Below are 25,935 nucleotides of genomic sequence, written 5' to 3'. Positions count from 1 at the left end.
ACTCCACCACCGCCGACAAATTTGCGCTGCATCGAAACGGGACAGAACGGAATTTAAAGACTCGAAAGCAGCTGGAGAAAATACAAGATACTGATCCCCGAAATTACTGGCAACCGCGAACAGCGCCGTGTGTGTGTGTGTGCGTGCGCGCGAGAGCGAGAGAATTAAGTGAACGAAACAGAACGAGCACACAAATTACACAAGTTGTAAAAGAAAAGCTGAGAAAAAAGTTGGCCCAGACCGAATATTGATTTTTTCATAGACAGTGCAGTTAGAAGGAACGGTATCTTTTTTGATAACTGAAAAGACAGGCGAGAGGGAAAAGCGGTTGTAGTTTTTATCTCGTTTTTGAGGCCCGCAGAAGAAGAAGAGAAGAAAAAGAACGGAAAGCGTCAGGTGAGTTTTCATATCCAACCACTAAACACTCACACAAACTCCCACCGCACACCTACACACAGCGGGCACAATTAACACACACACATGTGCAAAACAGACAACAAAACAAGTGCCAATTGAGAAGGTGTGAAAGAGGAGGGGGGCGAGAGGATCTCATAAGTTTATCAAGTTCTAACTATCTTCCTCTCTCTCCCTCTCTCGCCAATGCAAGTGGAGCATTTGTTTTGTTGCAGTTCTCTACTATTTCTCCCCTCCCTCTCTCTCTCTTTCTGTCTTACCCTCTCTCTCCCTCTCTCTGCGCCCCCATTAAAAAGAAAAGAAAACACACTGCCTCATCTATACTTTTCATTTGCATCCCAGTATCTGTTTTCCAATTAGCACTATTATATATTTTGCGCACTCTTCTTTAACTTAGTTAACAGTTAGTTGTTGTATGCATGTTGTTGTTGCTGTTCTTGTTGCTCGTCATATCTTTACTAATTCATCCATTTATTATGTTCGTTTTTATTCGTTTTTCCTGTTGTGTTTTGGCTTAAGTTTCGTTGGTTAGTTGGTTTGGCTTTCCACGCTTTTCCCGACTGCTAATTTTGACAAGCCCCAAATGGTTTCTGGCTCTGACGTAATGCCAGCCCTGCTGCCCTCCTTCTCTCTCTGTCTCCATCTCCCTCCCACTCCCACTCCCGCCCTCCGATTCTCACTCTCACGGAGCTGGCGCTTTTCCACTCTAAACGACCTCCAGAAAAGAAAACTTCGCCGCAATCATGTCAGCAGCTGCCACAGTGAAGCCTTTGACTACTGTCGGGGAAAAGAGTTGGCCTGGGCTCGAATCCTACAAGAAAAAGTCATCATGATCTCTGCAATCCAAATTCGAAATACATTCTTAGCCAAAGCAGTAATTTTCTTAGGTCAAACTAAGGAAGAAAAACTTAATGTCATTAACAATCCTATCTAAGTATAAAACTTCGTTCAATAGAAGCCTTGAAAGTAATTGTATTCCAAAACTTTTTTTTAAATTAAAAAATAATGCATTCCAATACTTTTTTTTTAATTAAAAAAGAATGCATTCCAAATTGAGCCTTTTCTCATTGTCCCTTAATGGAACTTAAACTTTAAACATTTCCTTGAAAGAAGTTTAAAGATCTTATGTTTTAAATTTAAATAAAATCTTAAAAAATTCAGGTTTTTTTCTTTTGTAAGGTTGAGGAATTGTACTTTTATCATTATATCGAAAATAGGAATAGCTCCAACCTATACAAATATATCTTAAATTCCCTTCAGCAAACAAGCTTAAGGGAAATGCTACCCCTAATTGACCAATTTTCTAAGCTAAACTAAAGGAATGGAATAATGGGCTGTTCATTAAGACCAACTTGACTGTTATCCTGGACAGCGCCTCTAATTGGTTTACCCATTGGCAGTGTTTACTGTCCTAGCCGACATTTGTTATTTGCTGTTTTGTGAAATTTTATTGCTCTTGACGGAGGCTTTTGGGTGTGGAAATGAATGGGCGGGGAATCTACTTTGATGGCTCCACTGTAACCTGTCGGCGCCATCGTCAGTATTTCGTTTCGTCTGGTCCTTCCATATAATATATGTATCTATATATCTGATGTTTAACTTTCCTGCATATTTAATGCGTAGGTCAGTTTACCCAGAAGGCAAACACAGTGAAAAGTTGGTCGCACAAATTGCTTTTGGCGCCTTGTTGCTGCTGCTGCTGCTGCTGAGGTTGTGGTTGTTATTGTTGTTGGCCACTCCAGGTGTTTACCAAAACTCTCTTGCCACCTCGGTTTTCCCCGCTTTTGCCCTTGGTCTGTGGCTCTGTTTTTATGTAACTTTCAAATCGATTGCAAACACGTAACAGTAGGGCAACCTGCACGGCCCACCACCACCTTGCCACGCCCCCACACCCGAAAGATATTCCACTACCATATCCTGCAACAACGTTCTGACGTCGAGCGTGTGATTTTGTTCGATTCAGCTGTATTTTTTGTATTTGTTGGCCTGCGGCCTGACATAGCGTGACATTTCCTTTATGTGATTTGCTGCCGCTGTCGCTGTCCCACCCCCCGACGCCCCCATAACCTCTGCCCCTGCCACGCCCCCATCAGGTATATGCCCCAACGCCTCCCCTTAAAGAACATTTGAATAATTTCTGTTTTGCAAATTTGTCTCCACCGGAGGCGATATCCTTGAAAGGCTCGGACAAATTGCAGTCAATACAAAAGTTGAACAACTATTTTTAGGGGGAGAAAGGAACTCGTGTTGTAAGCGACCTTACAAAGGATGAGGAAACTCTGATTATAAAGATTTCAAAACATTCTTACCAAGTTTTTGAACCTACACCAAGGTCCTATGATCATTTTCCCTTATTAACCATCATCAGGTTTCCAAATGTGTTTTTGGATCATAGAATCAATATGTTCAATATGAAATTCAGTATGTTATTAAGTCCTCAATTGAATGAGGGTAAAATTTCTTTTTAGTCTGTTTATTTTAAACCTACTAATTTTTACCTCAATCTTTTGTAAGCGACCTCCCAGGCAATTTGGAAACTCCGATTATAATGTTTATAGAACGTTCTACCAAGTGTTTTGGATCTACAACAAGATCTTATGCTCACGTATTTCCTTATTACCATATCAAGATCAGGTTTTCAAAGGTATTTTCAGATCCTACAAAATGCAATCCTTAAAATGGAATTCCATATGTACCAAAGATCTCAACATAATAAAATAAATGTTTATCTCAATCTTAAAATCCAAAACAGTTTGATCCTTAAGAAAATCGGAATTATTTAGGCTCTGGGAAAAATCCGAAAGCCCAATGAAGCATTGACTCTCAACCAATAACACTTTCGAGTAGATTGAGTTCAGAGTGTTGTCTCGAGCTCGGTTTGTTGTTGCCCGTTGACCTGCCAACGGTTGCCATGGCTACCTGCCAAATTGTCGATATTCCGTGTGCTCCTTTGGCGCTGGCCGGAAAAACAAGTGGGGAAAAGCCTAGGCACGTCATTCTCTGTCGCCGTCTCCCTCTAGCCAATTGCTAATTTCCATGGCTCCTCATTCCTCTCACCTCAAGCTCCTCTTCACGTGCAATCGTAATTATGAATAATTCGCCATAAATGGCACACGCTGGTCTGCAATTATTGGAATTGAAGTGCCCCAGATGCCGCTGATAAATCGCTTGCCACCAATACTCTCTAGTAATTCCACCTAGAATATATATATCTGAATATGGCGCTAGTTCCATTATATCATTTCGTGTGGCCGAGGTGAAAAGTGCAAGCGCAACTTTATCAGCGCCCATAAATCGCCCAGAAAAGGTCAAAGTTGAGCTCAACTAACAGCTTTTTTCTGGGTGGGAGGATGGGGTCGGAATTTCCGAATACCAATGAGTATAGGAACTTTAAATGCAGTGCCATCTGACTGTAAATACACTATATTTTGAAATATGAACTCAAGAAATAAATTACAATCAGTAGGCATATAAAATGGATGATATGTTGCTATAATGAATATTTTATTTATTTCTTAAAGCAAAAACTATTAATCAAACAATTATTAACGTTAAAATGTAAACAAGAAAGCTTGTCTTTACTATTGATTTTAACTTTAATCAGCTAAAACCAATATTCACTGTAAATTGAAAATAATGCCTGAACAAAGTAAAGTGATTACAAAGTAGGGGGTTGACTGTATCGGATTTGACGGTATTTGACTTAGTTATCTTCATATAAGAAGATAATGTAAGATAGCTGGTTATGTTTTTAAAGAAATCAGAGTCAATAACCTTGGTTGAGTTCCAGATAACAAGATAAGACAGCAGGAAACCATCAGCAATGGATCGTGCTTATATCATGTCATGACTGCAGATTCTTTCTTAATTTGTACATCTTGATTTTATGACTAAAGTTTCATTTTGAATGGCTAAATTATGCAGATAACATTGCAGCCAAATGAGCAATAAAATACTAAAGTCGTTGGCTTCTGAATAATAAAACTCTAAAACCACCATTGCCCCGCCCTTAAGTCCCATGTAATATATATATTTTTTCTCTCTTCTGTATGTTTTCCCCGGTGCCTAATTCATCATACGCACCGAGGTCCCAGCTTGAAAATGAATTCAAATTGCTTAGCTTGACTGGGTTCTAAAACCTAAGACGCAAAAAATAGTAGCCATAACGAGTTTTATTTTGTTTGTTGTTTGGATTTACACAGTTACACATTGTCCAGTCGAAATAGTATATATTTATCTTTATCAGGGGCTGCGTCATAGCTTTGGAGTGGGTGAAGCGTTTGCATTTGCTTTGTTGCTGTCCGGTGATTATTAGTTGATAAATTTTAACCGCATGACGTACTTAATCAGTTCCAAAAAAAAAACTATATGAGAATTAAAACGACAGAAAAAAGAATCGTAGCTGGGCCTCCCGGGGATGTGTGAAATTTTCATGCCTCTGTTCTACTTTGGCTTTAAGCCAGGGCACGTGGAGAGCAGGCCTCAACCCTTGGCCCAAACTGGGTTAATGTAATGCATATGTGCTAGTTTGGCGGGGGCACGGGGATGTTTTGAGGGGTTGCTGCTGCAGTCTCTCTTTGCCACAAGTCCACTTCCCCACCCCAGTTATCTTGCGGCTTGGCCTGCATATTTTGTTTCAAGTACGAACATTGACACCCGAGCTCAGTGTTCCCCCATGCAGTAACACTTGGATAATGGTGACAAATGGGGGTTGAGGTCTTCAGTTTCGGAAGATCTTTAAGGTCCAACCCTTTATGGTTACATAATTTCCACAATAATTTAAAACTATATTTTTTATTAACCAATTAGACTTAATAGCAGCTTGCCTTTGGTAACTCTGTGTAAAAGTCTTTTCACTCGCTCAAAAATTAAGATCCGTTTGAATAAAAATATCTAAAACATATTGAATGGTTATTAGAGGTGCTTTTTATAATGAACAAGGATGATCTTTTTCAAAGCTCTTGTGTAAAGATAACCTCTTTTATAGGATTATAGCTTCAATATTCTAAATGCAATCAATGTTTTGATTCTTTAAAATAATGCAATTATTTTAATGTTTATTTCTTAATATTTCTATTTTTTAAGAGCGAGTTCTTACTGTTTTCCATTTATTTTTCAGCACCCTATTCATTTATATTATGCTGGTTTATGTGGTAGTAAAAAGTATTAAAAAGGGATTTTGGTTAAAGCAATTGCATACATAAAAAAAAATATTTATTATTTATTATTTTTTATTTCAATGACAAATTTTACTTAATTAACTATACATTTTTTGACCGAACATAAATATGTGCTTTCAATGGTTTTTAAGTAAAACCGCATAATTAATTAAACAACAATTAACTGTTTTGGACTCCTTGTTTCCCAGTTTAATTTATTTTGCTGCTATCAATTGGTTGTGGCTTTGTCTTCATTCTTGTAGCTCGCTGTTTATTAACCAATAAAACGTTTATCAACCAAAATTGATGGCTTTATCGTATGACTTAAAGCTTTATTTACTACATTTTGGTGGTAGCTAGCTTCGTCATACCAAGACCTCACTGTAGTGGCTTGATGGTTTTTAACCATGTCAATCATTTGATGCTGTGGACCCTCCGCAAATCTGGTTTACGTGTGACTCAATCCCATTGTCATTACTTATGCTTTTGTTATTATAATTTTGTGTACACTTCTTCTTATTTTTATATGATTTATGTTTTGTGACGTTCTGATGCCACTGCTGCGCTGCTGCTGCCCAAACAAATAAATATAAATATGTGAATATCAACGAAATGCCCTTTGTATTTGTCTGTCTGTCTGCCGGCTATAACATTAAACACCTCGACGCTGATGAATCAAAAGCATTGTTAATACAAAAACCAACAAAAAAAAACACGCACCCACACACCGACACTTGCATGCACAGTGGAAGATTCAGTTTATACTATCAGAGAAACCAAAGTAAAGGCAGGCTAAGTACCCAAATTCGAAATTCAAGCAAAGTCGAATAACTCAATAATAGCCGATAAATAAGAAAAGAGAGCTAGGAAGAAAGCATGCCACAGTCAGAGGGCGGCTATGTATCGCTGCCGGCCGTCAATGGCAATGGCGGTGCCATCTATCAGTCGACCACAGAGCCCACGGCCCCGCCCTCCGTCTTCGAGAGCGTGAAGCGGGCTATTGGCCAGGCCATCAAGTCCTCGCCCACCGACAGCGAGGAGCTGCTCCGCTCGGAGCGCCTGCCGGTCATCGTCGGCAGCTCCAGGTAAGTCCATCCAGACGGACACACAGCCATCCAGCCACCCAGCCGCCCAGCTCCTTCCTTCGGGCGACGTGACGGTGAGCTCTCCGCCAATCACTCTTAATCACCAATCCGTCCCGGATCCATGTCCCCATTTTAGCACGTCCACAAAACACCCACCTACTGTCGCACTCAACCACTGAAACACACCACCCAACTGACCCACACTATATCTACACAGAGAACAAAAAGCAGGAACTTTAACAGGGCTCAATACTTAAATGTATCTAGCATTATAAAGCCAGACTTTTGAACTTCCAAAATGTGTGTAAAATGTATGATCGAAACAATAAACACATAAATTAATCAAAATTTCATAAAACCTCAAACTATTACCTATTAAACCTTATAAGTTCATTTCCTTTCCTTTTAGTACCATTTAAAAATGTCCATTAAATTTCAAGCCGTCAATATACCTAGATGTTGAGTTAAATGAAGTGTTCTGAAAGTAACAAAGTTAGAAAGCCCTACCGATTCGAATTTCCTTAGATTTAATCAAAAATTATTAGTCAGAATATTTTTCTAAAGATTATTTATTAGGCTAGCAATTTCCTAGATATGTATGCATAAATTCTCTGTGTAGCTCACTTAAACACCGAACATGAAAGCTCCCTTTTGACTTAGCCACCTAGCTTCCTATAACCCCTGAAGCTTAATTGCGATTGCATGTCTACCGAAAATGTTTGTTTTTTGCTTTTCTTGCTTTTGATTGTTTGTGGTTGTTGCCATTGTTGTGAACTTCTGTTGTTTTAGTTACATTTTCTTGAATTTTTAAGGCACTTTGCATTTGATTTGACTTGGCCACCAGAAGGATGAACTAATTGTATATATGTGATGTATATTTAAAGCCTTTCGCATTGCTCACATTTCGCATTACATCATCATCAGCATCAACTGAAAGATATACACAGCTTACTGCTTACAAGAATCTCTTTAATTAGATCTTGTTTAGATCAAAAATATCAAAACAGGGGATATAATTTATATATTCCATAAGTAAAACCCCGAAAGTAGAGCATTTCAAAATAGATCAGAACCCAAGTGACGATTGTCGGAAATGTAACTTCGTTTCTGGTTAGCCATGGCTCAAGGTCAAACTGCAGTTTGCAGTTCTAGCAGTTTTGTCAATACAACAATCCCGAGAGCACAGCAAACAGAGCTCAGAAAATAAACTGAACTCTGGGCTCTCGAGTCGTTTAGTTGGTTGCCGGTCGCGACCCACATTCGTTCTATTTGCGGTCACTCTTGAAATTATATTATTCATACCAGTCGTAGAATTCGCGATTATTTACGATTGCTGGCGATCTCAAGTGGCTTTAATTAATATTTCCGCAGCCACTGACATCGTATGTAAGTGGTACTCGTCCAGTGATTTAGTCCAATTAATATTCACCGTACAAATTATAAATATGTACATATATTCTCTGACTCCAGATCTCGCACTCTCTGTTTCCATTCTTTGAAAACAGTGCATTGCACTTAGCGCCTGTCCTGAAGTTAACCGATACCGAGCAGTTCTAACCGGTTGGTCGCCGTACCGGTTTTAGCTGGGCGCTTTATTGTTGCTTGAGATTCAAAAGAAAGCAATGATAGCTTATGCAAACAGCAGATTACCAGGAATAATCCCCCTGTGTTCCTCCATTTCAATTATTATTCTCTCACGGGGGTCTGCGTGCTATTCCAGAAATTGATTGCTTAGATTAATAATGGATTTATAAGGGAATTAAAGGTTGGGGTCTGTAATTAGTCTGCTAAAATAGTACTTCAATTATTGGGCAGTCCATAATTTCCATAGAAACAAGGTGAACCGTTGTAAAAAGTTCATAATTGGGGTTTTCTAAGATAATAAATTGAATTAAAAACCACGTTGATGTCTTTGGTACCAGAATCAGACACAATCGGCCTTGAAAATATACAAGTTTCATGAGGTAATCACTCCCAACCATTAGTTTCCTATTGTAAATTCATGACATGTATAATAGTTTTTCCTTAGCCCATCCATTTTCCTCTGCCATAAGCTCTGCTTATGCAATTACTTTCTTTGGGATACTTACAGGCTCAATCACGTAACCAATTAAAGGTGATAATGAAAACAGCCATGACCCTACATATATATGTATTCGAGGATAATGAACTCTCATCCCTCACCCGAGTTTCTCCCACACCTACAGCATATACTAATTGAGTTCGGTCCCGGCAGTAAAAGTTTTTTGTTATCCCAAGAAGAGCGAGAAGGTAAACAAAAGTTTTCCGCCCTGTTTCCACGCTTTTCCTGTTTTACGGTGATGGTTGCTTTAGAGGAGGTGAAAGGGAAAAGAAAGTCAAATTAGTATTGCCAGCTGGTCGCATTTTCCTGGCGCCACTTGTTTGTCGCTTGTCATTTTCATACATCGCTTACATCCATCGACATTTACCCCGAATGACATTGCGTGACTCATTCGCTTACGTTTTACGTAAGGACCCCGAGACCTTGACGAGAATTCCCCCGCTTCCGCTTTATTCATCAAGCCAAAAAAAATATGCCACCTTGCTCTTTCTCCTTTTCTCTGTGTCTCTGTATCGCTGTCGCCTGTCTCTTAAAAACAACCCGCCCGACCTGTGAATATACTCTTAAGATCTCCAATTCAAAATAAAAACATATACGGTGAAAGTTTTTAGCCGATTCGGAACAGAGTCTGCCAGAAACTTGCCTCGATTTTTGTGTTCCTTTGGTTATTCTTTGCTTGCATGCTCATAGAATCTCTTTCAGAGACCGCGACAAATCCGGTAAGACACTGACCACCAAGATGCCGTCAGCTCCAACACACACTGCCGAGGAGGCACACCTGCTGGGGTAAGTAAAAAGAAGTAGGGAACTATAGAGAAAACTCCCAGGGTATTGTGTAATTAGGCCCCAAACCCCCGACCCCTCCGAATATGTAAGATATATGCAATACACGATAACACAAAACGCAACCCAGTTGGAAAAATAAAAAAACCAAACACCCAAAACACTCTCACAACACACAAGTTTAGAGTTTTTCGTTTTAATTTACCTTGTGTTATCTTTGTTCATTAACTTTTCACATAGTGTTTGATTTACGAGTACTAGTATTGTTAAGAGACAACCATTAGTTTGTAAGTACTTGCCTAGACTTGAGTTTTTGACAACTAAACCCCGTAACAGCATCCCAAATTGTTATATCTCTCCGAATGTTGATTAACCGATACTTTTCGTCTTGATTTGTTTGAGTTTTGCATACATATGAACCATAACTAGAGTAGAGGAGAGCAGCGAGATCAACTCATGCCTGAAATATGTATATCCCCACCGATCAGTAGCCCTTTAGCCTGTAGACGATATCCGAAACCAGGATGCATATCCTCCCGACACAAAGCCACAAAAACTCACAGGATGCCAGTCTATGAACAGCCAACCTTGCTGCTACTGCCACTTCTGCTGCCGCTGCCCAAAAATCCCACTAAGCCAGGGCTGTACGCTTCATTAGTTACTAATTAATGTCTTGTTGTCAATCCGAACAGCACAATGCCCGTTGATCCCATGGATGACATCGAACTGCGCTCCGTGCAGCTGCAATTCCCCAATGCCCGCGGCTCCATCCTGGAGGCCTGCGAACAGCGACGCGTGCCCACGGACAAGGGCGATGTCCATGTGGCCATACAGGGCGATACGGCCAAGCCGGCCATCGTCACCTACCACGATTTGGGACTCAACTGTGAGTAGCTTAGCACCTACCAAATACCCCTACAAACAAAATATACTTATTCATTTCTGAAATCCTTTTAGACGCCACCAGCTTTGCTGGATTCTTCAACTTTCCAGTGATGCGAGGTTTGCTGGAGAACTTCTGTGTTTACCATGTGACGGCTCCTGGCCAGGAGGAGGGTGCCCCCACTTTGCCAGAGGAGTAAGAATGTATTTTATAAAATCATATCGCCAATTACAATATCATCAAATCAAATTTTTAGAAAATATTAATAACAGAATTTTCCTAATAAAAAAATGGAACTTATTATATTAAAACTATCACATGTTCATATTCAAATATTAAATATAAAAATCTCTTTATATTTTTTATATTTTGCATTAACACTTTTTAACACTCACAAAATAAAACTTTTTTTTTCAATTATTTAATTTACCCATCTCTACCAATATCTTTTCTCCACCCGTAGCTACGTGTATCCGACCATGGATGATCTGGCCGCACAGCTGCTGTTCGTGCTCTCCCACTTTGGCCTGAAGTCGGTGATTGGATTCGGCGTTGGTGCCGGAGCAAATATTCTGGCCCGTTTCGCCCACGCCCATCCGGACAAGGTGGGTGCTCTGTGCCTGATCAACTGCGTCTCCACGCAGTCGGGCTGGATCGAGTGGGGCTACCAGAGCTTCAATGCCCGTTTCTTGCGCACCAAGGGCATGACACAGGGCGTTATCGATTACCTGATGTGGCACCATTTCGGACGCAATCCGGAGGAGCGCAATCACGACCTGGTGCAGATGTATAAGCAGCACTTTGAGCGAGGCGTTAACCCGACCAATCTGGCCATGCTGATCAACGCGTACATCCATCGCAACGACCTGCATCTGGCGCGCACTCCGCCAGGAACTCCGGGCACCGAGACGGCGGCCACCACGCTGAAGATGCCGGTGATCAATATCACGGGCTCGCTATCGCCACACGTAGACGATACGGTGACCTTCAACGGCCGCCTGGACCCCACAAACTCATCCTGGATGAAGGTTCTTAGAGATTTTAACTCGCATGAGCGGTCAATAGAATGGAAAAGAAATGTTACGGTCCTTAAAGCTTATACAGAAAATTAGTTTTAATAATACAGAGTATTAATATTAACGTAAAGGAGAAGAATATTTGTTCGGTAAATTTATTGATTAATCTTTATTATTGATCGGAAATCCAAGAAAGATTCAAGCAATGAGGTCTTATATTTGCCAACCATTAAGGATATATATTTAAAACGTGTAAACTCTATTCCGATTCTTCTGATCGCAAGTGTTTGTACTCTTATTGATTTCCTATTGATTTTAATGTGTATCTTCTGCCTGACAGATTTCCGATTGCGCTTTGGTGCTGGAGGAGCAGCCGGCCAAATTGGCCGAGGCCTTCCGGCTCTTCTTGCAGGGCGAGGGCTACGGTAAGTGTTAGAACACCGCACACACCACCACCTACAACCACCACAACAACAAGAACAACCAAAACAACAGCAACATCAAATGCTACAACAACTGAACAACCTCAGCAATCTCTGCTACAATCTCAACAATCTATTGTACCCACTCTATCTAAACCCTCTATTAACCCGCAACTACTACTACTTAACCCCCTACTTGTCTTAGCCAAGTACTTCAGACCCGAAGACTGGGACTATGTGCAGTTGAGCAGCTTAATCTAGAAGTCCCTTCCGTTCGGAGCAAGATATTCCCTTGATAGATTCAGTTCAGTTCAGTTTTCCCTCAAGATATGCTCCCTAGTCCACTCCCTAATTTTCTCTTTAGAGACACACGCACACAACAAAGAACAAACGATCCTGACCTAACATGATCTTAGGCTAAAACCAGAGAATTTGAGAATCAAAAGCTTTTTGAGATGCAATGAAACGAAACCAAAAACCTATTGTGCAAAATTTTATATTTATAAATTGGTTAACTATACAAAAAACAAACAAAAATTGACATTGATCGTTCATAATTATGTTGATAATAAACCAAAGTATTTGTACCTAAGCAAAGTATTTCAAAATAAAAATCGAAAAGTTGTTGAAAATCAAGCGTTTACTTTTTATACACATATTTATCCACTTCCAACCCAAATTATACCCCTATAGTTAGGACCCGATAAAATACAGACAATTTTGCATCCTCGACAGCAACCAAACAAGAAAAGATATTTCAAGATGTTCATTACTTTGTTTTTCATTTCTTTTTCCTTTCTCCAAAACTGCTTGTTTTTGCTAAACCAACATACAAAACAAAAAATATAAAAAAAAAATGCCAAAAAAAATGATACGAAAAACAACCGAACAACACGCAACACAAATCCAAATGAAAAAAAATATACAAACAAAATCTTCCACACGAAATTGCAACTTCAATCGATCGAACATGTCAAAACCCGCACCCCATAAATCCATAATCTTGCACACGCGACCTCCATTCGGTTTCATGGCCAATGCAATCCAATCCATCGACTTGCTCTCTGCTGCATTCACCTACGACTTCCTCCGTTCTGTTCAATTCTATTCTAATTCTGATTTTCTTTTCGTTTCGAAATTGGTTTTCTAATCCCCCTCAAAACAAAAAAAAAAACCGAAATCAACAAATAACAAATTACTAATGCAACTGCGCGTTCTCTATAATTTCAACAACAAACTAAATATAATAATCGTATATATGGTATGTATATTTGTACCTGAACAATAACGCACCTGTGATCGTAGTGTCCGAGAAACCTCAGTAGGAAGATCTGCCACCCGAAGCACGCAAGCAGTAAAATACCCAACAAAAATTGCAAAAAAACAACCCGAAATCTAGTTGGAATGCATTTAGCTAATTAAATAATACAATAATTCAAACTTAACATTCGTATATACAGATATATAGGCAAAGTAGAGCTTAAAACTACACAGAAACACACACACACAGCTAGTGGATGGAATTTGATATTTTAAGGTGTTTTATGGGTAGATAATAATATATACCAACTACTTTCCATTCTTATTCTGAGTCATAAAATGATTTATTATTTAAATATTCTCAAGATACTTTGTTGATAATTTCCAACGACCCCGAACACCTTAGGATTCAAAGAGCTGAGTAGTGCAATGACTAACACTCGCCTGCTTACACGTAGATTTGCTTCTCGAGTACAGTGCGACCTCGGTTCTGGGCTATGATGCGCTTTCGCTTTTCCAACAGCGCTCTTTGATTTTCTCCTCCTTTCAAAACACTCTTGCACACGCCTTTTGTTTAGAATAACTCTTTAATTTATTTGACCTTTCATTTGTTTTATTTATTTACACGCAAATTCAAAACAAAATATACAACATCAACAACAACAACAACGAAAACGAAAACTATTACCACAACAACCACAAACAATTGAACAATTTTGAAAAACCCCCAAAAGCTGTTGGCACATTGCAAAAGCTGGCGCGCAAAATCTCAACGGTCAGTCGGAGCAGTTCCACGCAAATTGAGCTCACTGTGCAGTGAAGGGCGGCGGCAGAGCGGCATGAAGAGCGAATGGAGAGAGCAACAGCAACAGCAGCGGCAGCGGCAGCGCTAAAAGCAGCAGTAGCGGCGGCACAGCCCCCTAAATTTAGGGGGGCAGAGTGAGAGGAGCAATTGGATAATCACCCACGATACCCATAACAAAAATGAATGAATACAATATTTACTCGAAAAAAATGGTTCACAGCTTTGCTTTTAAGGGCAAAATAATCACGCTTCGGTTTCTCCTCTTCTGTGATTTCCTTTGAAATTTTTTTTGTTGCTCTTTTGTTTATGTTTAATCAGTTTTTGTAATTAATACGATTTTTAGTTAGTAAGCTAATGAGTGGAAAGCAGCTAAAGATTTAGTTTCCATTTCGTTTGTTGTCTACATAAATAAATGCATTGCTTGCATTATGTACTCTACATAATTTTACCTTTCGTTGTGTCACCCTTTTCTCCACATGCCTTAAAAGACGGGCTGCTTTCACCACCCAAAACACAGCTTAAATGTACGGAAGCAATAAGTTTATACACACTATACAAATATACATACATGACAACGCTATTATATACAAATTACATACACTAACCATAACGCAAGTCGAGAAAAACGATAAAAACGAAACGAAAATTGAAAGTGTAAGCTTTTGTTGTATATTTGAGAATTCCAAAATAAACGAACAACGTAAATTTCGAACTGTAACGGTGAGGCCAGATGTACTGCATCCCACTGGATGGATACTATCTAGTATCTCGGGTCTTTGGCCAGAGGGAGTCGCGTCGTCTCTCTCTCACAGCAGCAACATCGTCGTCCCAGCAGCAACATCCAATCCCAGCAACAGGTGGCGCCACATCAACATCCGCATGCCATGCAGCCATCGAACCGATCACCGATATCATCGATCATCGCGAAATCTCAGCCCAGCTTCCTCCCTTCCCCTCCATATCGTCCATCAACTAGAACAACAGCAAACAACAATAATAATTTAAATAATAATAGAGACAACAGCAGCAGCAGATTGTCGCCGCTTTCATCTCGAATCATGCAAAATGCACCACACACCCACAGAAAAACTTGCAGTTGCGGTTTAAATAGTGATAGTTAAGTAGTACTGCTGAGTTATACAAACAATATTATGATATCAGGAGATTAAGTAGGTTCTAAAGTGTTCAAAATATAGAAAGGGGGTTATTCAAACAAATATTTAAGTAACAGTGTATCCTTTTGGTACGAAACTTTTTTGCTAAACGGACCAAATATTTTGTATTCAGGTTAGGAAATCTTGTCCAACAGCTGAGATGAAAAAACAGAGAAAGAATAAAATTCAGTTGAGATTTAAGTAGCTATGTAAGTCCGCTTTAACTCAAGGCCCATTGCCTTCCATTTTAATATTTATTAAATTTAAAATAACGACAAATTATTAGATAGATAGGGTCTTAACATTTTTTTTTTTTTACTGAGATTTTAAAATCCTTGCTACATTTATTTAGACCGCAGCTATGCAATCAAACAGACACCACACACAGACACACATCTCAAAAACAGCAGGCAAGCCTTTTAGAAAGTGTATAAAGAAAAACACCCATCAAGAACAAGAACCAACAACTTACAATGTTCTCAAGTAACATAACGTAAATAACAAAAGCCAAACTACTACTACCTTCCCCCCAAAACAACAACCACTTAACAAACTGCCACAGCAACGCCGCTGTCCACGCCAGCGAGTTCGCCTTGTGGAACTAAGTACTCCACCTACTCCTCAATCTTCTTTGCCAACTTCCGGGAGCAGCAGCAGCAGGCGATGGAGGAGCGTGATCGCGAGCGGGAAAGGGAGCGGGATCGCCAGCGGCAGCTGAGCCTCCGGGTGGGCAATCGGCTCCGGGAGACGGCCATCAATTGCAACACCAGCACAGGCGCTGGCCAGGCGGACAATAACAACGCGGATAACCGCAGCGGCGACGATGAGGACCTGGATCTGGAGAACGGAAACGGAAGTGGCAGCGGCAGCGGCGCCGTAACCGGAAATGGCAACCGTGCCTACGTGACCACGGACACATCGGGCACGCTGTACTACGGCACCCAAAGCAACAAGATACGCATCACCGAGAACCCACTGCCCGAGCCGGTCAGCTCTTAGATTGTTACTGCTGAGCCACGCCACAGCCACATAATCTCCAAAAGACACCTTGTTAATGTTGTTACCACACACTGAGAAATAAAAAAGCAGCAGCAGCAGCAGCAGCCAAGTCAAGCCAAGCTTTCAGCCGTGCTCCAAGAGACACAAAGCCACAGAAACTCAAAAAGAATAATAACGATATTGATACAAGCAACTCACACACCGCTAGGTAATGAATGCAATAATTAACCACCAAAATGAAAATCCGTTGATTGATTGTGTTTCCCTATGGTTTTCGAGACGCGGAGAGATATTTGTAATTTACACTTTGTGCCTGAGCGTAACGTAACGAACATACACATAATATATAATATATCAAGCCAGATCGGATCAGATCAGCAGAAGCATTTTAGTTATCTCTACTTTCTTTTTTTTTTTGGAGTGCAACACATATTTTATGACGAGCTTGCTTAGTTGTTGTAAAACAAACAATATAAATCCAACTGTTAACTTAATCCCAAGAATAACGAAAACTCTAAACATGTAGCATATCAAATAACAAATAAATCTCTCAAAATTACGAATATACTTATACAAAAACCTAGATAAATCGTAGAAAATTGCGAATTGCGAGTAACTCCAACCAAAATTCTGTTCACAGTGAATGAGAAAAAAACCCTAGACACAAGACACGGTCACAAGAACACCATACACGATATGAATATAGAATACATACATATAATATATATAAATAATGAAAACTTTTTGCAATAACTTCGAATTCAATTCAATAAAAGTTTTAGAAGCTTGAGTGGAGTTTTAATTATTTCGGTGGCAGCATTTCCCTGATACAGCGTAGAGTCTCCTCCCGGTCCCGGCGCATGACATCGGTTACTTGGACCAGGAACTGCTGCTGCTGTTCTCGTTGCTGCCGCAGGAAAGTCTCGTTGGCGGACTTGATTTGGGACAGCAGTTGCTTCTGGCCATCTATGATGGCTGAAAGGGCCTCAATCGGCGTTGGTTCCTCCATCTCCATGGCATCCTCGTAGTCTTCGCTGTCGGCAGCGGCTCTTAGAAGATCACAGGTGGAGCTGGAGTTTTCGCTGTCACTCTCAAGCGGAACATTTGATTTGCTTGGTGGCTTGGAAAAGGCAGGTTTGGTGTGGCGGCTGGGTCTTGGGATGATGCTCTTTTTGTTTTCCAGCGGTGCCTGAATTAGTTCCTCGAGGAGTTCAAAGTGGCGGGGCAAAATGCGCACATTATCCAAGCCGTGCTCCTTGGCCTCGCGATGCCGCTTGAAGAGCAATCGCAGCTTGTTGCGTAGCTGATGGGGAGTGCGTTTGATGGCCTGCTTGGCCAGGATATTGGAAATGTGCGCCAGGGTCTGAAAGTTGCGTTTCCTAGAGCCATCCAAGGCGCGAATCAAACTGTTGTCCCTGATGGTCAATAGAAATGAATCCACCTCTTCGTCTGTCCAAAAATGAGCTGAGGGAACAAAGGGTTTAGTTCAAGATTAAATAGTGAATCAAATTGGGTAACTACTACCTCCGCCCTTTTGTGAGGCATCCCCCTCCTCCTCGTCACTGTCGTTAAACTCACTGTCGCTGGCGCTGCTGAGATTGGCCTCCGCTTCGGCCTCTGCGGCCGCTTCCTCTTCGGTTGGATCCAGGACCTGTCGCATAGCCTCAAAGTGCTCGAACGTATCCCCAGTGCCGTTCTTGACCTTGTTGTACATCCGTCGTAGAAGCTGGAACTTGATGCGCAGCTTGTCCGCACCCTTGTGGCAATTGCGCTTTGCCATCTCCTTGGCCAGCAGCTTAAAGACCTTGGCATTGCGCTTCCGCAGCAAAGCCGTTCGCAGCCCCAGGGAGTGTATCAGGTCTAGGAGGATGTCCACCTCGCCCTCGGCCCACTTGCAGCGGGGAACGATGTTTATCGACGAACTGGAGGCATCAAAGGCAGCTGCGAAAGAGTGGAGAGTTCTGTGAGATGAGGGTTAAGGAGCTTTAGTAAGTAGTAACCAAAAGTAAACCTACAGATGGTTCTTAATGCCAAACTCAAAGTTAGGTTTTAGAGATACCAAAATGTAACTTTTGGTTGGAAATCTCTGGAGAGCTCAGAGACAAGGATTTGATTTGAGCACGGGCTTCGAATACATTGTAGTTTATCAACAAGTTAAGATTTATGATTGCACCTACCATCTCCTTCGCTTTCCGAGATCATGCCGGACTGGTCCTCGTCGGCCTCACCATCGCAGTCGCTGTCGCTGTCCAGTTCCTGTTCCTCCAGATCGGAGCCTCCGTTTCCTTGCATCAACTCGTGAACCGCCTGGAAGTGCTCGTAGGGCTCCCCGCCGTTCCTGGCCCTCACGTACTGCCGTCTCATCTGATGGTACTTGATCCTTAGTTCCTTTGGGCTCTTGGGACAGCTTCGTTTGGCCATTTCCCGTGAAATCACCTTAAACACCTTATCGTTGCGGGGCCTTCGCAGTGGAGATTGCAGTTTCAGTTGGTGTATGATTCCCAGAAAGATATCCACCTCCTCGTCCGTCCAATTGCAACGACCGGCTCTTCCTGAACTGTTTTCCACAGCGGAGTGGTTTGCATTTCCCAGATCTGGTGGGGACAAATTAGAGATTTAGTTGCAATCAAGGTTTTGGCGGCAACATTACCCACTCATAAGGTGTGCATATTTCTGCTCAGCTTCGTTTTCATCTTCGTCGTTGCCATTGAAAGTGGAGAACTGGCTCATTTTATAATATTTAAATATACGTACACCCTTGCGTGCCGAGCCACTCACTTCTCAATTTGTATAAACTATCGATGTGCACCTCATAGAGATGCGCAACTAGACATTTTCAGGCCGGGACACGAAAACGAACTAAATAATAAACTCTAAAAAAATATACAACATTTCATGTTTCGGGCAGCCGGAATTGCTACTACAAAAACGAACTAAATAATAAAAAAACTCTAAAAAAATATAAATAATTTCATGTTTCGGGCAGCCGGAATTGCTACTCGTACTCTGGAAGGGAAAGTTACACACAAAAAAACACCTTTGAGTGTCAGTTTAATAAGTGTGGGTGAATGACACTACACCTAGGATCAAATTATTGCCCTGTCGGACCTGTCCATAAGAAAAATGTACAGGTCTAACATCCCCATAATGGACAAAGTCCATTCGCTTTTATTAAGGCTGTCCAAAATTTTAATTTTTGCCGGAATAAAAGTGACTAGGCATAAGCCGAGAGTCCATGGGGAGTTAGTGGAGTTCCACAAGAAGCAAATTAAATCAAATAACCAGAAAACAGGGTGTTTCATATCGCATGGTAATCGATTTACTTTTTGTATGGGGTATCTTAAATAGATGACTTTTAAAGTACCCCATGGATCCGCGCGTGGCAATAATTCAAATAAAAAGCAAGACTTTTAATAAACATGTACTTATATACATATGCATTGTATACATATGTAAACATTTCTTTATAATTAGACCCTGGCCTTTATGTGATCTCATTATCAAAACAACAGATGACTTCTCACCTTTGATCGGATCATTTATTTATAAAATTAAATTTGGATTTAATAAAAACAATTTAATGGCAAGAAACGCGAACGAAATATTTATTTTAGTAGACACATTGTAGAGAGAATGGCTGGATTGGTTCGTATGGACTGGACTGTATCTTTAAGTGGTGCACGTCTCGTTAAGAGGTCGTGTTTTTTTCGAGATTTTTCAATGTCAATAAATTGTTCAAAAATTTCAAATATTCAAAGACTTTGACTTCTTTTCCGTGATCTAGGGGTCCAACTCTTCCAAGAACTACCATCATCCTTCTTGGTGCATTTTGGCTGTAAACTAGTGTATTATATATTGGACATGGAGTTCAGATGGAGTTTATCACTTGCGATTTTCGAGCGTTTCTTATTTGCTTTCAGCTTTTATTTATTTATATTAATTTTTCAGAATCAGAGTGCGACTATAGTAACTGTGTGCCAGAAACCGCCGGTACCTGCATACTGAATTTCGGAAACCTTGATTACATTCTCGATCCATTTCATGTAATGGGTTACGTTTGTGAGAACACCCAATGTAGATTCATCAGTGCAATTACCAGAACCAAAGCTAACCAAACCGTACTGAAAAGTCCTGTTCGTATTTTCGTAAGGCATCATTGAGCTTAGTGGGCCTCCAGAGTCGCCTTTACATTGGACAGTATAACTTCCGACACATATCTGGGATTGGTCAATATGAGTTGCATACTTGTTATTACAAAAGGAATTGTTCCGTGGGTAAACTGTCCCTGTTTGTAGAATCCGGTTGACTGGTTGCTCCTGCTTAGTATTACCCCAGCCGGTGATGTTAAATTGTTTAGCTTCAAATATTTGCTCATCGACGAGTAGACATATAGGTCGAACATATTCTAAGAAACAGATTTTTAGTTAAGGAGGTCTTACTTGGGTGATTAATGTATTTACCTGAATATGTCACCTCTTTCTCCATTCGATACATACCTATATCGAACTTCCTATCTCTATCTGTAGGAATTCCTTTGTAATCTCTGTGAATGAATTTCATATCGGCTTTATAATTATACGCCTTTGGTATGCAATTACCCGAACTGCAATCTGGGTAGGGATCTACGATTAAATAATCGCCCAAGTGCAAATATATGTCATCAAAATAAATGCAATGCGCAGCCGTAAGAACTAAGCCTAAAGGAAGAGTATAATAATATAGAATACATCATCTATTAAATTAACAAATTTAAAAAAATACCCACGTGTTGTGATGAGAGTGCCGCTACACGCAAATTGAAACGAAAGACCATCTTTTATAGAGATCTTTACCATCCATGGGTTCTCCTCAATAGTTGTTGTCTTACCATTATGAATATGAGCCTCTATATCCTTAAGCTTTGATATTCCACAGTTCCTATCAAGCAAGCGTGCTGATACTTCTTTAGTGCCATTAAATAGGCAGGCTAGAAAAACAATTCCCGATAAGACGAGCTTCATGTTTTCGCAAAGACTGAATGATAAGCTTAAACGGAATGAAATTATATATGGTTTTTGGCACGACAATTCTTGGAAAGATTATAATTATAATCTGGGTTTATACGTTTTTTAAGTACCAAAAATTCCCACTTTGAGTCAAATTTACCTATTTGAGTATTCATTTTCAAGATTGGGTAAAATCAAATTGTTGTAGTACATTGCAATTTTTTAAAGTTCGTTTTTTATAAAACAAATTAAAACAAGAGCAAACGCTGTAGTCGACGACCTTGACTTGGAGAGTGCGAGGGAGATGGAGATATGCAAGCAGCAAAGCGATTGCTCACAATATTGCACACCCCACAACAGCGCCACCTAGCGAAGATTTCTTTATATGCTCGTAGAGTAAAAGGGTATATTCGATTTTTCGGAAGCGTTTCCGACTCTATTAACTACATACATATATTCTAGATCAGGATCACTAGCCGAGTCGATCTAGCAATGCCCGTTCATCTGTCCGTCTGTTTGTCCGTCCGTATGAACGCTGAGATCTCGGAAACTATAAAAGCCTAAACTTACTGTTGAGAATTGGCATGCAGATTGTCGAGCTTCTTGCGCTGCGCAAGTTTATTTCAGCAGGGTGCCACATTTTTTAATATTTTGTAAACTGTAAATGGGATTTTGTTTTCATCATCAACACTTAAGCCTAGTACTAACATAGACGAAAACTGCGAGCTAGCCATAGAAGTGAGCGTGAGGCAAATACGCGGCTTACGCTTTTCGTCGGGTCTGTTTTTCAGGGCGGTACTCAGATGAGCTAAGGAAATACCAGAAAAAAATACCAGATGTAGCCCAAAGAATAAGAAATGTAATCTTTGGCGGAGTTCGTGCAAAAAAATTAAAAATTGAAGGAAAACCAAAAAAACGATGGCAGGAGGATAGTGCAGATATAAAATGACGCCTATTTCAAGCTGTTGCATATTATTGTGGGACTTCACCGACAGGAAGCAATACCACAACATGGCAAATCCGAGTTGAAGTGCTGGAGGAGATCCACTAGAGAATTTCGGTGGGATGGAACGTGCCGAAAGGGACTTCGCTCCCTACATGAACATCCTGCCGGGAGTGTCCTGGCCAAATGAATTTGGTTACGTTGTACTAATAGAAGTATCGTCTTAGGAGATCGATCTCCGACGAGCTGAAGCATTTTCTATACATGACATTTTTATAATTGCGAAAATATTTTGTATGTCAAATTTAATATATTCTGTAAATATATATGACATTTTACTAATCATATGCTATGCGTCATAACTTTCCCGATTGGCACCAACCTTTTTATACCCGTTACTCGTAGAGTAAAAGGGTATACTAGATTCGTCGGAAAGTATGTAACAGGCAGAAGGAAGCGTTTCCGACCCCATAAAGTATATATATTCTTGATCAGGATCACTAGCCGAGTCGATCTAGCCATGTCCGTCTGTCCGTCTGTCCGTCTGTCCGTCTGTCCGTCTGTCTGTCCGGATGAACGCTGAGATCTTGGAAACTATGAGAGCTAGGCTATTGAGATTTGGCGTGCAGATTCCTGAGCTTCTTACGCAGCGCAAGTTTGTTTCAGTAGAGTGCCACGCCCACAAACCGCCCAAAACTGTGGCTCCTACAGTTTTGATGCTGGAATAAAAATTTTAACTGAAATGTATTGTTCTCATCAATACCTATCGATTGACTTAAAAAAAAGTTTGCCACGCCCACTTTATCGCCCACAAACCGCCCCCAAACTTCAAAAAATCGTAAATATGAACGTGGATATCTCGGAAACTATCAAAGATATAGAATCACGGCTTCAGATTTAGATTCCGTAGCTTTGTACGCAGCGCAATTTTGATACGCGAATATGCCACGCCCACTCTAACGCCCACAAACCGCCCAAGCCTGTGGCGCCCACAATTTTCATGCTAGATACAAAATTTTAACTGAACTGTATCGGTCTCGTCAATACCTATCGATTGACTAAAAAAAAAATTTGCCACGCCCACCATAACGCCCATAACGCTTAAATCTGTCTACCGCCGGTAGGTGGCGCATTTCAGTCTTGCTTTGCTGCTTGCTTATTTCCATTTCCCTTTGGTCCCTTTAGCTGAGTAACGGGTATCTGATAGTCGAGGCACTCGACTATAGCGTTCTTTCTTGTTCTAACAGAAATGTTAGGATGCAATGCAACGTTTTCTAACAGCGGCAGAATTTTTCTCTGCCACTTTTTGTTTCAGTCGACTTACGCAAGAGGTCGCTAGAATCCCCATTCAGGGAATTTTATGATCTGGCTTGTGTCTTTTCTACTTCAGGAGTCCCCAGACTGCAACCACGGTGTGCGTACTCGATAGGTGGTGAGTATCTCTCAAGAGAGAGAACGTGGTCCTCTGAGCGAAACGGTTTCAAACGGTATAAAACCGTTTCTTCCATTGGCTATATAAGGAAGCCGCTACAGCCACTCTGTAAATTTGAAAGACGGATTTGAAAACGCGCTGCCGGTGTGCCAGTTTCCATTCTTAAACATCATATATCACCATAAACAACGCTGTCGTGTTTGAAATATCGCCGGGCTTAATAGCTACTTAATATAATATATAACAAAAATGAAATTATAAAATAAATTAAGATTTATAAAAAAAATAGCAATAATCAAGTGCAATTCTAAAGGAATCACAATTGTTTTTACAACAAAGCCAAAGCTTTTTGGCCAACAGTGTGTGCGTGTGTGTTAGTGAATGTTAGTGATCGCCAGTTTGTTTCGCACTGGCTTTAGCTTTTTTATAATCATCGCCCCCGCGCGATCATTTGCGTTATCTGTTTTTTTTTGCCACATTACAATTTGCATGCTCATTTCGCGAGTAAAAAAAAGCCGACCATTGCGTTAAAAAAAGTAAAGTAAAAAATTCGTTATAACGCGCCGGCCAAAGTCTGGCTTTCTGAGATGGGGCAAGGAGGAGCGTCAGCCACGCTTGACTAGGCACCACCCGCAAAACCCCTGCCACCGCCCACAACCCTCCACCCCCAAAAATTCAGTCGACGTAAACAAACAAATCTGCTGCGATTCGCGTGTTTGTACAGTTGGTGAGAATAAGCAAAGCGCCCCGGAATCGGTATCATCGGATCATCCACATCAGCATCATGAGGATATCGCGAGGATCGTGGCCCCTCAGCTCCATTCTGTCGGCGGTGCTGATCCTCGGCTGCTTGGCAGTCATCACCAACGCATCGGTCAGCAATTCCGGCTATGTGGATAATGGGAATATGAAAGGTAAGCTGTTTTCCATCGCACAGTAGAGCTTCTGTAACTCGAACCGCCAACTGGCCAAAGTAAAGTAAGCACACACAGAGAGAAATATCCAAGAACATTGTTCTTGAATTGAGAACATTCGTTCTTAAAAACCGTCTAAGTACATTTTTGTATCAATGTTCTCAATATTAGAACAAAATTGTGAGAAGAGAAAAGTTAAAATGAGTTAAAATGAGACTGAACTAATAGTTTATTTGTTGAGATATAAAATGTACATAAATACCGCCAATTCAACTTGATTCGAGCAAAATAAAATCATTTTCAACTTAAAAATTTCGTTCTATTTTTAAGAACGTTTTCAGCTCAGATGACAACGTCAGAATTTTCTGTGTGCAGAGTCACCTAAAAATTGCAATTGTAGAACCTCAAGTTACAGAAATAATATAGTAATTCAAGGGTTAAGTATGAATTTGTTAATATTAGGATTTGAAGCCCAAGAAGGATTATTTTAAGTTTTTAAATCTTAATCTTTTAGGATTAAAGTAAATAAAATGTAGAGGAATAATATAAATATACATTTTGCTCAAGTTACAGAAATAACATAGTATGGAATATTTTAAGTTCTTAAATCTAAATCTTTTAGGATTAAAGTAAATAAAATTTAGAGGGAGCAATTTAAAAAATGTTTTGTAGATGATATAAATATAAGTTTTGCTCAAGTTACAGAAATAATATAGTAGTTCAAGGGATAAGTATGAATTTGTTAATATTAGGAAATGCTTGGAAGCCCAAGGGGAATTATTTAAAGTTTTTTAATCTAAGTCTCTTAGGATTAAAGTAAACACTAGTCAGAGGGAGCCATTTTAAACATGTTTTGTAGATAATATAAATATAAATTTTGCCTGAAATGGATGTAGGGCAGATGCGCTGAACAATAACTGTGCCGAGTTCTACGTATCAGCATGAGATAGTCGTATTTGTATCTACGATTGCAGAACGGCAGATACCGATGGAAATGGCAAGGTGCTCTGTGCCCAAGATATCATTCATGGGCGGGACAAAGGGGGCCCTTGGACAAAGATTGATAAAAGGGATTCGATTCATTCAGCAAGAAGAAGTGAAGCAGGCCGGGGAGGAAGTGAGTGCCTATCCGTATCTCTCGATCCCTCCGCTTATCGTGCATCTGTTCAGATTCAGATACCGCTTCGGATTCGGATTCTGCTTCTTTTTCGCCTTCGTTCTGGTTATAGGATAGGGCAGAACAACAGGTTTCCCCTGAGCAGTGATTTCCCATGAGCAGTGCAAACACACACACAGCGAAAGACCTTTTCTACCTGTTGGTTACCTGTGTGTGTGTGTGTGTGGGTACCAGGTAGAGTCCATTAAGCATCTCGAAATATGAATGAAGTACAGACACAGATACAGGTAAAGATTTCAAGTCAGATTCGGACTCGGATTCGGATTCGGAGACGTCGGATTGCCTCGTTAAAAAGGACAACAACTTTTGGCGATGCAGCGGTGTTTATTCAAATGTTCAGCTCGGTTCTATGGCTGGCTGTCTCGAGAGCTTGCAGAAACCAGTTTTGAGACCAGAGAAAAAACGAACTCACATGCATGTC

At 40.5% G+C, this 25,935-nt stretch overlaps 4 protein-coding genes across 18 annotated transcripts in view; 2 read left to right on the top strand and 2 right to left on the bottom strand.

Moving 5' to 3' along the window:
- Positions 1-5: 5 nt before the first annotated feature.
- LOC119551929 (protein NDRG3) lies at positions 6-16,853 on the top strand. 14 transcript variants are annotated; one of them, XM_037861568.1, is made up of 8 exons: positions 6-396; positions 6,320-6,658; positions 9,432-9,527; positions 10,217-10,410; positions 10,482-10,602; positions 10,871-11,435; positions 11,764-11,848; positions 15,627-16,853. In XM_037861568.1, the coding sequence occupies exons 2-8, from the start codon at positions 6,450-6,452 to the stop codon at positions 16,061-16,063; spliced, it is 1,707 nt and encodes a 568-aa protein (XP_037717496.1). In that variant the 5' UTR covers positions 6-396; positions 6,320-6,449; the 3' UTR covers positions 16,064-16,853. The 14 variants fall into 14 exon arrangements, with proteins under 14 accessions (XP_037717496.1, XP_037717495.1, XP_037717497.1 ...); XM_037861567.1 differs by having other exon boundaries at positions 6,256-6,658; XM_037861569.1 differs by having other exon boundaries at positions 7-396; positions 6,256-6,658; positions 9,444-9,527.
- LOC119551931 lies at positions 16,765-18,866 on the bottom strand. Of its 2 annotated transcripts, none has more exons than XM_037861582.1 (4): positions 18,718-18,866; positions 18,241-18,657; positions 17,588-18,004; positions 16,765-17,527 (listed from the first exon to the last, which is right to left on the bottom strand). In XM_037861582.1, the coding sequence occupies exons 1-4, from the start codon at positions 18,791-18,793 to the stop codon at positions 16,866-16,868; spliced, it is 1,572 nt and encodes a 523-aa protein (XP_037717510.1). In that variant the 5' UTR covers positions 18,794-18,866; the 3' UTR covers positions 16,765-16,865. The 2 variants fall into 2 exon arrangements, with proteins under 2 accessions (XP_037717510.1, XP_037717511.1); XM_037861583.1 differs by having other exon boundaries at positions 18,714-18,840.
- A 1,070-nt stretch (positions 18,867-19,936) lies between these two features.
- Positions 19,937-21,053, bottom strand: LOC119550741 (serine protease easter-like). The gene is made up of 4 exons (XM_037859657.1): positions 20,931-21,053; positions 20,825-20,848; positions 20,524-20,760; positions 19,937-20,468 (listed from the first exon to the last, which is right to left on the bottom strand). The coding sequence occupies exons 3-4, from the start codon at positions 20,621-20,623 to the stop codon at positions 20,014-20,016; spliced, it is 555 nt and encodes a 184-aa protein (XP_037715585.1). The 5' UTR covers positions 20,624-20,760; positions 20,825-20,848; positions 20,931-21,053; the 3' UTR covers positions 19,937-20,013.
- A 2,497-nt stretch (positions 21,054-23,550) lies between these two features.
- Positions 23,551-25,935, top strand: part of LOC119552178 (epidermal growth factor receptor) — a 42,547-nt gene continuing 40,162 nt past the window's right edge. The window contains exon 1 of the mRNA XM_037862013.1: positions 23,551-24,337. Coding sequence (XP_037717941.1) covers positions 24,208-24,337 — 130 coding nt within the window. The 5' untranslated portion in view covers positions 23,551-24,207. The remainder of the gene's footprint in view (positions 24,338-25,935) is intronic.

Source organism: Drosophila subpulchrella, chromosome 2R (genome assembly GCF_014743375.2).
Source record: "Drosophila subpulchrella strain 33 F10 #4 breed RU33 chromosome 2R, RU_Dsub_v1.1 Primary Assembly, whole genome shotgun sequence".
Taxonomy (NCBI): Eukaryota; Metazoa; Arthropoda; class Insecta; order Diptera; family Drosophilidae; genus Drosophila; species Drosophila subpulchrella.
This window is presented reverse-complemented; position numbering and strand designations above follow the sequence as displayed.

What these genes read in the sequence shown, in the direction of transcription:
- LOC119551929 (XM_037861568.1), top strand. Translation starts at nt 6,450, where the DNA reads ATGCCACAGTCAGAGGGCGGCTATGTATCGCTGCCGGCCGTCAATGGC. An exon ending in GAGGAGGCACACCTGCTGGG is followed by an intron (nt 9,528 to 10,216) that starts GTAAGTAAAAAG and finishes CAATCCGAACAG; the next exon opens with CACAATGCCCGTTGATCCCA. An exon ending in CTTGCAGGGCGAGGGCTACG is followed by an intron (nt 11,849 to 15,626) that starts GTAAGTGTTAGA and finishes AAACTGCCACAG; the next exon opens with CAACGCCGCTGTCCACGCCA.
- LOC119550741 (XM_037859657.1), bottom strand. Translation starts at nt 20,623, where the DNA reads ATGAAATTCATTCACAGAGATTACAAAGGAATTCCTACAGATAGAGAT. An exon ending in GAAAGAGGTGACATATTCAG is followed by an intron (nt 20,469 to 20,523) that starts GTAAATACATTA and finishes TCTGTTTCTTAG; the next exon opens with AATATGTTCGACCTATATGT.
- LOC119551931 (XM_037861582.1), bottom strand. Translation starts at nt 18,793, where the DNA reads ATGAGCCAGTTCTCCACTTTCAATGGCAACGACGAAGATGAAAACGAA. An exon ending in CTCGGAAAGCGAAGGAGATG is followed by an intron (nt 18,005 to 18,240) that starts GTAGGTGCAATC and finishes ACTCTTTCGCAG; the next exon opens with CTGCCTTTGATGCCTCCAGT. An exon ending in TGCCTCACAAAAGGGCGGAG is followed by an intron (nt 17,528 to 17,587) that starts GTAGTAGTTACC and finishes TTGTTCCCTCAG; the next exon opens with CTCATTTTTGGACAGACGAA.